This window comes from Engraulis encrasicolus, chromosome 16 (assembly GCF_034702125.1).
Source record: "Engraulis encrasicolus isolate BLACKSEA-1 chromosome 16, IST_EnEncr_1.0, whole genome shotgun sequence".
Classification (NCBI taxonomy): Eukaryota; Metazoa; Chordata; class Actinopteri; order Clupeiformes; family Engraulidae; genus Engraulis; species Engraulis encrasicolus.
The window spans coordinates 19,886,045-19,896,467 of NC_085872.1; the positions used below are offsets into that span (position 1 = coordinate 19,886,045).

General features: G+C 40.5%; 1 protein-coding gene across 1 annotated transcript; it reads left to right on the plus strand.

Annotated features, from left to right (window-relative positions):
• Positions 1-872: 872 nt before the first annotated feature.
• LOC134466026 (tripartite motif-containing protein 16-like) lies at positions 873-8,096 on the plus strand. Its single transcript, XM_063219924.1, has 7 exons — positions 873-944; positions 1,483-1,986; positions 3,904-3,996; positions 5,477-5,776; positions 6,106-6,265; positions 6,521-6,577; positions 7,219-8,096. Exons 1-7 carry the CDS (start codon positions 873-875, stop codon positions 7,734-7,736), a joined length of 1,704 nt encoding a protein of 567 aa, XP_063075994.1. The 3' UTR covers positions 7,737-8,096.
• The last annotated feature ends 2,327 nt before the right edge of the window (positions 8,097-10,423 follow it).

The window sequence follows — 10,423 nt, forward strand, 5'->3', positions numbered from 1 at the left end:
GAAAAAAAATGGCGGTGTTACACTGGTATCACATTGTATTAAATATTGTTACACTGGTTATTACACTGTTATTACACTCTACCATTTGCCCCATTTTTTGCTTCATTTTCATAATAGTCGTTTGGTTTTAAGCCTATGTACGTCATGTCACGTCTGTATGTATCATATACGTTTACGAAATGGTGGACGGGAGTGGTAGGAATGATGGGGGACTGGAAGCGTCGCGTTTCGGGGATATACCTTAAGCAGTCGAAGGCGACTGCACAGGCAGTCTAGTTTATTATTCAAAGTGAGGAGAGGGAAATTAAACTGCAGCACCCCTTGGGCCCTTGAGTGGTGATGCTACGTATTCATGAAAAAGGTCACATTTATGAATGGGAAGCATGAATTCTCGAAATAAACAACTAAGAATCTTACACAGTGCACCTTTAAGCACCTGAATCATAATAGATATCACTGACTTTTTTTTTCTTTTCCTCACAAGCGCAACCTACTAATTTTACTTGCCACTAGATGGTAGCATTATTCTGTATTATAAAAAGGTGCTGCAACAACTTCCTGAATGAAGTTGAATGCACATGACTAGGGGTCTTTCTCAAATCCTAGGCCAGTGTCCTTCCAAGTGTATCAGCCTAATTAGTGATTGGATACTTTTTGGTGAACTCTACAGAATATCCAATCACTGGGTGTGACTAATAAAGGGTGTCCAATCACTGGGCGTGGCTAATTAGGAATGATACACTTGGAAGGACACTGTCCTAGGATTTGAGAAAGACCCTAGGCTATTGCAGAAACGAAACTAAAACAAATCTTGGATTGACAGCAGTTCTGTCGCCATCAGGATTATTCAGAGCTGTCGGTGATTTTCAAAAATGGCAGAAGCAATAGCCACTAATCAAGACCTTTTCATGTGTTCCATTTGTTTGGACATTCTGAAGGATCCAGTGAGTCTTAACTGTGGGCACAACTATTCTGCCGTGCAATACTAGAACGCAGTAACTCAAAATGGTCGAAAAAAAAATTATATCGGAAATCGGTTCTAAACTACCTCATTTGTCTTGTGTCCAAAAATGGTGGTCCAACACCGTCCCGTTTTGGAGAAAACTCATTTTGAAAGTGCAAAAATGACCCAAAAAAGGTTAAACAAAAACGCAGTAAGTCGGCGAGTTACTGCTGCACGTTCCAATGGGACTGGTTTGGGAGTAGACAGTAATACAAGCTAAGAACGCAGTAACTCCTGCAGTAACTCCATTTTGTGGCAGTAATACCAGCCAAGAACGCAGTAACTCTGTTTTTTGTGGCAAAAAGACACATAAATGTTGTTTTTTTGGGGTTTTTTTGTGTGCATTAAATTTCTATCCTAAACAAGCATTACCAGGAAGTGTCACCACCAATTTACCGACAACACAGTTGTCGCGCCATATGGAAAACTTTGAAGCCTTTTTTCTCAGTTTGCCGTTTTCAGAGTTACTGCGTTCTAAGATTGTAGGGCAGAATTGCCTGGAATGCATCAAGGGCTTCTGGAACCAAGAAGACGCCAAGGGAGTTTACAGCTGCCCACGGTGCAGACACACTTTCTCTCCCAGACCCGTCTTAAACAAAAATCATGTTTTTGCTCAACTAGTGGACCACTTCAGGAAGAGGATCGAGGCTGCTGTTCCTGCTCAATGTAATTATGCTGAACAGGGAGATGCAGCGTGTGATGTGTGCACGGGGAGAAAACTCAAAGCGGTGAAGTCCTGCCTGGATTGTCTGTTGTCGTACTGCGAGGCTCACTTCAAGGTCCATAATGACCTGCACCCTGGACGCCAGCACAAGGTGGTCGATGCCACAGCTCAGCTGCAAGACAGGATCTGCCGCCAGCACGAGAAACCACTGGAGATATTTTGCCGCACAGACCAAACCTGTGTCTGTTTTCTCTGCATGGTGGATGAGCACAAAGGCCACGACACCATTTCAGCTTCTGCTGGGAGGAAGGAGAAACAGGTAATGACGAGTAATAAAATATGATTGATAAATATACTAGCAAGATGGCAAGTCAATTCCTCTATTTTTATCTTGAAGGACAACACCGGAGCAGCACAGATGTATTTCTTTGTGTTTTTTATTCAAGTGCACAACATGACTAACGTTTCGATGGTTAGACCATCTTCATCAGAGTCCATGAGTGGAGTGGAGAGAAGAGCCTAATTATCTGAGGCCCTGATTCAGCAGGTGTAGGCCTATGCACCGTGGCATTAGGCTATTGGTCCTTCTCCCAAGGTCTCACTCAGGTTGCCCACACCCACAAACTATTTACAAAAACAAAAACAATGCACATATAAAGATGCAAATATAAATAGAAAAGAATCCCAAAAGCCCTATAATTGAAAAATAAATAAATAAACATATAGCCCACCAGATTTAAGAGTAGATCATTAACACCAGTAAACCTCTATTTTTATGTTTTAAGTATGGGCTGTAGGCTTGGCTTCTGATCTCTCTCTCTCTCTCTCTCTCTCTCTCTCTCTCTCTCTCTCTCTCTCTCTCTCTCTCTCTCTCTCTCTCTCTCTCTCTCTCTCTCTCTCTCTCTCTCTGCCATGGGAGTCAACTATGCACTTTTGAAATGGGTCTTTGATTTTCTGACTGACAGACTGCAGTATGTTAGAGCAAGTAATGGACAGTCATCTACCATTAGCATAAACAGGGGGGTTCCTCAGGGGAGCGTTTTATCACCTTTACTGTACATAGTGTGTACACGAATGACTGCGTGAGCCACACCCCTGAATGTTCTGTTTTTAAGATTGCTGATGATACTGCGATAGTGGGTTTCTTAATGGGAAATGAAACTGGCTACAGACAAGAGGTAGACTATACTTGGTGCACTGAAAATTCTTTAATTTTAAATGTTTCAAAAACAAAAGAAATGGTTATAAATTTTAGAGAAATGCCACCACTTGAACCAATTAATGTACATGGGAATGATATTGAAACAGTAGAGGAGTACAAGTACTATTATAGATAATAAGCTTGGAAAGAAAACTCTTGCAAGATACTCAAAGGCACAACAGGAAACTTCGTAGCTTCAAGGTTGATACAGTGATTTTAAGATTGTTTTATTTAACTTTTATACAAAGTGTGGTCACCTTTGCCATTCAGTGTTGGGGAGGTGGTCTTTCTGTTAAAAACAGACACATGCTGGACAAAGTCACACACTTAGGCTGTAAAATAACTGGAACAGAAGTTAAAAGTATCACTCAAATCTCTGATGAGTACACTACCAACTTGGCATTAAAAATAGTAGATGATCCATCCCACCCCCTTTTCTTTGAATACTCCCTCCTCCCATCTGGACTTGGACACAAGTTACCCTGTTTTAGAACTAATAGAGGGTTAACGTCCTTTGTGCCTAGAAGCATCCAATTGCTGAATAAATTAAGCACAGACAGGGTTAACATAATAACGTTAATATACTGAATGTATATAGGATTTCTATTCTACCAGGACTTCTTATTTTTCATTTTGAATACTCTGTATGTTTTGTTTGTTTTTTAGTCTTGTCCTTGTATAATGTCGTAATTGTCTGTATGTTCAAGTGTTCCCAAAACGCAAAACAAATTCCCCCTGGGGCAATAAAGGTATATTCATTCATTCATTATATATAGTATGTTGTCAATTATCGTGACAGAACCGCCTTCCCATCTCAGTTATGATTTCGCCATGTATTTCTCGAAGGGCTATGTATGTAGTGTAGCGTCTGGCCTACAGTAGCCTCTAGTTTGAATCACAGTCTTTTTTTCCACCATTTACACTAACCATTTTTAGGCCTATCTAATTTCGTAGAGTGTGTTTGTTTCATCAACCGTTTCACAGCTAAATTGTTCATCATGTGCATTATGTTCATTTTCAATACACTGTAGACAGATTTTGGGAGAAACTCAGTGGAGGCTTCGGCTGAGAATCCAGGAGAGAGAGAAGGAGCAGCAGGATCTGACGAGGGCAGTGAAGACTCTGAAGGTGCGAACTGACTTGGGGGATAGCCTACCGAAAGATGTGATAGCCTATAAAATTAAGGCATACAGGACTCCCAGATAGATAGATTATAGATAGATAGATAGATAGATAGATAGATAGATAGATAGATAGATAGATAGATAGATAGATAGATAGACAGACGACAGACAGACAGACAGACAGACAGACAGACAGACAGACAGATAGACTTTATTGTCATTCTCACCACCATTACATTTCACAGCCAACTTAAAAGCATACATAACAGACATACGAGTATGAATGACATAAATGAGCCCATTCTCTGTCCATTTCACAAGTCACATGATGTAAGACTAGAGGAAACAATTGAAGAGCTCTTTTCCAAAACGCTATATCCACCATTTTTGACTTTTTGCATTTTAATATTGGAATGGACTGTTAAGGAGTCCTATCATCTATGTGTGAATTCTTGCCATTCAAATGTTTTGAGAAAACACTTTTTAAACCTCTATAAAATGCATTTTGCAATGCAATTCATTGGAATGCGCAATACAAAAATGTCAATTTCCCTGCATTCTATAAATAGACGGTGGGCTAGATTTCGTAGCTCCTTTAGAAAACGAGTTTCGTTCTCACTCTCGAGTGGCAACTTGATTTTTCTAATATGACCTCCTGACAATATGTAAAGCAATATTCTGGCTGTTGCCACGCTGAAAAGTTGCACGTTTATATTAAAAAATAACGAAAATAAAAAAGACTGGGGGTGACGTCACATAATGCACAGTCAATGGGAATCTCCGCCCCTCAAAGTTGAAAAGGTAATATTTATCCGCATATCGGGCTTTTTTCATGGGCAGATAATTCACCTAATCATTGAAACAACGTAGGTATTTCATTCCTGACCATTTTCCTGTTACTGGAAAAAATAACACAGCTTGCATTTCTTTACTGACACGTAGTTTTTTGGCGAATTGATCTACCCCCGTCACCTCATTGCTCTACTGCTTTGAGGGAACAGACCTGTCCTCTTTTTGACATTTATCTCTCGTTGCCCAATGATGGTCAGACAGTCGAACATTAACAGCGAAAAAGAGCACTTCTGAAAGTTTGAGGAAAATATTTTTTTTTGCATGTACACAACAAGTGAGCCCACTTACCCCCCAACTTGTAACTTTTTGCCATGAAATCTGACGGTTCCGGGTAGCATGCACGCGCTAGCTGTATTCTGCCTCGTTGACTTTGCACTGACGTGACGTCACTCGGTCGGCTATTATTTGTTGTCATTTTTATAAACCAATGTGCCAGTTTTGAGGATGGCAACAGCCAAAATATTGATTAATGGGTTGTCAGGGGGTTATATAAGCAAAAATAAAGTTGCCACTCGTTAACACCAACGAACTGACAAGATATGAGACTGGGCCCACCACCTAAAAATGGTTATATCTCATTTTGGAAAAGAGCTCTTCGATTTTAGATTGACAATCCAATCTTCTTGTATCAGAACTCTGCACAGACAGCTGTCAACGACAGTGAAAGGATGTTTGCTGAGATGATCCACTCACTTGAGAAAAGGTGCTCTGAGGTGACAAAGTCGATCAGAGCTCAGGAGAAGGCGGACGTGAGTCGGGCTGAAGGACTCTTGAAGCAACTGGAGCAGGAGATTGTGAAGCTGAAGAGGAAAGATGCTGAAATGGGGCAGCTTTCACACACAGAGGATCACATCCATTTCCTCAAGGTGAGGATTATTAGGTCTTGTATTTTACTGAATTGCTTATTTCCAGCTTTGATGTTTATAGCAGCAGTACAGTAATGTCCAACTTTCCATCAGATAGATATGATGAAAGCCTGATTGAAGATTGACAATTTAGACTGAGACTTTTAAATTTCAGTATATGTGTAAAACACAACCTGATTACAGAAGAAAGTCCAGAAAACGCAGCACATTGCTTACAGTTCTTTTTTCTTTTATTTGATCTTTTGGATTTAGATTTTCACTCCAGAAAATAAGATAAGAAAAAAGAACAACACTGTGCAGTGTTTTCTGAACTCTCATCTCTGATCACTTTTTCCTGCCTTCGAACTTTACAACTTACAACTTCTTCTAAATATGTGCTGTGTTGTGCTTTTCAGACCTTTAATTCCATTAGAGTCTCATCTACATCTAAAGACCTACCCAGCATTCATGTGAGTAAAAAGCTGTCTTTTGAGGTTGTGACGCAATCTGTGTCCTCCCTAAAGAAACAGCTGGAAGAGATCTGCAAGAGGGAGGTCACCAATGTATCATCACCAGGTTATTCATTTTACATAAATTAACACATTATGTTATGCTGTTTTTTTCCTTGATTATTTCATGCAACAAATATGCTAGACATACCTAGATTCTAAATAACACACTTTATTACGAAATCACAAAATGTGTTTTTCATCTGCTCACACGTTGCACCTGCGTCACAAGTTGTTGATTTACTGGAGCTTGATGGTAGGCCTACTGTAAGTTGATGTTGTGGAAGGATAATGATGTCAGCGTTTCTCTCTCTCTTAACAGTGTCCATAGTCCAGGCAATTTTTACAGAACTCAAAACCAGAGAGGATTTCCTAAACTGTAAGTGTGTCACATGTGTTGGGAGTAAGATATTACAAAAGTAGTTAATTACGGAAATGCATTACTTTTTTGCTGTAACTGAGTAATGCAAGGCATTACAGGGGAAAAACGTAATATACGGTAGGGTAGGCTACATTAGTTATACTGTAACATATGTTAGTTATATAGAATGCTAGTAACATAGGTTACAGTACATTTTTCTGTAACCTGGATTTTAATAGTGTTCAGAATGGTGGTTGAGAAAGAAGCTATTCCTGAACCTGCTACTTTTTAGTCCACATGCTGCCGAAACACCTCCTGGATGGGAGGTGAAAGCATTATTACTCATGATGAGATCCACAGTTTAGTTATTTTGGCGAGAGTAACTTAAGTAATGCAAAAGTATAGTGTAATGCCTTACATTTCAAATATGGTAATATTGTAGTGTAAAGGTTTGCTTTGAAAAGGCAGTGACATGTAATCAGTTATGTATTACAACTCGTGTGTGACTTGCCAAACACTGGTCACATGAGGAAAGACACACTCCACATACTGAGGCAAAGAGGGGGAGGGGGGAATGGCCAAAGTCCTTTTCCTATAAATCGTCTCTGGAATGACTGTCACTGAAAATGTAATTTCCATCTTTTTTTCTCCTCCATCAGATTATTCTAACTTCACACTGGATCCAAACACAGCATCTGGAGGCCTTCAGCTCTCTGACGGCAACAGCAGGGTGGACAGCAACTACAGACAAAGTTGGAGTGGGCAAATTCAGTCAACTCAGGTGCTATGTAAAGAGGGTGTGTCTGGACGCTGCTACTGGGAGGTTACATGGAGTGGGAGTGTTTCCATAGCAGTCTCATATAAAAGCAACAGCAGCATCGGGATGAGAGGAAATCGTCATAGTGTGTTTGGATGCAATGACCAATCCTGGAGTCTGGAAACTCACAACTGCGTTTTCAAATACAAAAATGAAGTGATTAGAGTCCCTCGAATTGCAAAATGCAATACAGTAGGAGTGTATGTTGATCTCATGACAGGAACTCTGGCCTTCTACAGCGTCTCTGGCTCTACTATGACACTCGTGCACGAAGTCCATACCACGTTCACAGACACACTGTACCCTGGGTTTGAGTTCCTTCTAGGAGGCAATGGCATGCCATCAGTGAGCCTCTTGTGAACTGTTGTTGTGATACAGTGATTGACACATCGCACATCTGTTGCATTTCTGTTCATACTTCTTTATCCTTGCATTTTGGTTTACAATCATGAAGTTGCAATATGTAAGTTAGTCTATTTAAACAATTAAATGATTAGCTTGAAAGTTCACTATAATTCTCACAACCTTTTCCCCCTGTGCACTTCCTCTCTCACTTTATTCTTTCATTTCAAGTGTATACGTTAACACAGGAATCAATAAAAATGTTAAATGAAGTAAAGCATTTCTTATACACACAGTATACTGTACATGTCATTTCACCATTCCAATCTTGTTTTTATTTCTCTTGTATCACCTCAGAAGAAATGTCAGTTTCCAGCTGAAGACATTAATAAAAAATAATATTACACAAGTCCCTGTCTGACTCCTTTATTTGAAAGTGTCCTGTTGGTTATGCTTACAGACAGCTCAAGACACTATTTTTTTCATACAAGATTGTTCTTCTCTCCCATTCTATGTTCAGCACACTCAAGTATTTTGTATGTTTTGATTTTGGTATCAACACAGACCTGTGGGTATCCATATGGATTTTCCGCATCGGTACAATTATAGCTGACAAGGTCAAACTCCCTTTGCATGTTCAGCCAACCCAACCAATGATTATGTAAAGAATGGCACTAGCACATCTTGGCGGTGACCTTTACATTATCATTATTACCCATCTGTCCATGGGCTTTGATATTGGCCTCAGGTGTTAACCTATTGGGGCACAGCCGTTTCATCATCCACAGAGGCATTCAGATCTGTTGAGCCATTAAGGAAAATGGCAGAAGTACTATGGCAGGTACTATCCAGGACCTCTGCATTTGTGTATGGACTTTTCTGGATGATTTGAAGGATAAAAGGATTCTTACCTGTGGGCAGTGGGCACCTGTTGCAGTTTCAACACCCAAAAGCGACTTCAGATCCAGACCAGAATGTGAGCATAGCTTTGTTTAGGCCTACATGCTGTTTGAAATGTCTTAACATATTTCACCCATCATCTGATAAGTTACCGATTAGTGGAGGAGGAGGATGACGCCAAGACACAGGGCCGGTTCTGGCTTATTTGGCGCCCTAGGCGAGTTTGAGTTCTGGCGCCCCGCCCCCCCCCCCCCCCTTTCTTTTGTATACCTTACAGAACACAAGAGTAATACCGGTAGTAAGCTTAACTAAATAGCATCAAGAACAATAACTGTTTTGCATCAAATGTATTTCTGGTTCTTTTGGACAGCCGACCAACACATCAGATTGAGTCGCATGAAAGTACCTTCACTGTGTGGTGTCTTGGATGTAATGGTGGTGGTGCCCCCAACCCCAGATGAGAGGGAGGTTATCAATGTGTTTGAATTGTAAAATGGAATTGAAATGCCAGGAGAGTGGTACAGTACATTTGCATGTCAAATGCATGTGTAGACAATAGGCCTACCAAGGAGGTCTGCATTGATAGCCTATCTACACTACCTACAGCATCACAAAGCATGGCAGCTTTACAATTTTAATAAGCTACACATTTGTGTTGTCTATGATTCCAAACCAATTTCATTTCTGTACTGGAAATAGTGGTGCATTTGTGAGTAGGAGAATGAGAAGGGGGCTATCTATGTGTTTGAACTGGAGGGACAGGGTGAGAGAAAGGGAGAAAAGCTGTCACGCTTTTGAATTTCATAATATACAAAATATAGTAAATAGCCTCACTTGTCTGCAATACTACATCACTCAGCATGAAAACATGCTGTGCATGGTTCTGTTACATGATTAATGTAGGCCTATATGTCATTCTGGTCTGGAAACAATGTTTTTTTTTAAGCTTACAACAAGCAGGTAATTCATTCAAGTGGATGGAAGGAGATATGGCAGCTAAACTTGTTTTAAACATGGCACCAGTCTTACTTTACATTGTCAACCTAAGCAAGTATTATGATGTCAGGTGGGTGTTAGTGAGTAGGCTACTAACAGCTGCTTTACTGGATTTCATTGCTTGGCATACTTATAATGTTAGCTAATTAATGCTAACTAGCGATTTCTCAGATCAAAAGCAAAGCTCCTTTTCCCTCTAATTCCAAACAGTAGCCTCATAACTATTAGGCTTTACATTATCACAAACGGTTGCTGATTAAATCACATACTTCCAAAACACCCTCTGCAACTCCTGGATCATGCAATGACTGGTTTAATGAGAACATAACAATTCTCCACCCAGCAGAGCAGCATTGCTGTTCGCGCTTGCCCTCTGTCTCTCGAATGAGTCTCCAAATTCAAAATAGATCGTACGCTGTCACTCGTCCCGCCCCCTTTCTCAGGACTGTCTGTTTATTGGTTCACAGACTTCCCAGAGACAGTTGAAGGCGATATTACGATTGGCTGAGGGGCGTTTTGCCGTGAGGAGCGCTTTCGCCACGCTTTGTTGATTGCGACTTCATAAAAAAAACTTCCATATCGCAAAATTATGCATCGGAGAGCTCTTTCTTCACATTGCGCTCTAGGCGACCGCCTAACCGGCCTATGCTTATAACCGGCCCTGCCAAGACATGAGGAGGAGCAGCCACACCCTGATCAGACAGATCCCTTCGGAGCCCATTCTCGCGAAAAAACAACTATATAAACGAGGCTATATCGGGACGGCACCACGAAGATTATAGTTGATTGTTTTTTTTTGTGCTTTTTTT

Excerpts from the sequence above, each read along its gene's own strand:
- LOC134466026 (XM_063219924.1), top strand. The coding sequence starts at position 873 with ATGGCAGAAGCAATAGCCACTAATCAAGACCTTTTCATGTGTTCCATT. Across the intron at positions 1,987-3,903 it reads CTGGGAGGAAGGAGAAACAG|ATTTTGGGAGAAACTCAGTG; the intron begins GTAATGACGAGT and ends CACTGTAGACAG. Across the intron at positions 5,777-6,105 it reads CTTTGATGTTTATAGCAGCA|ACCTTTAATTCCATTAGAGT; the intron begins GTACAGTAATGT and ends TGTGCTTTTCAG.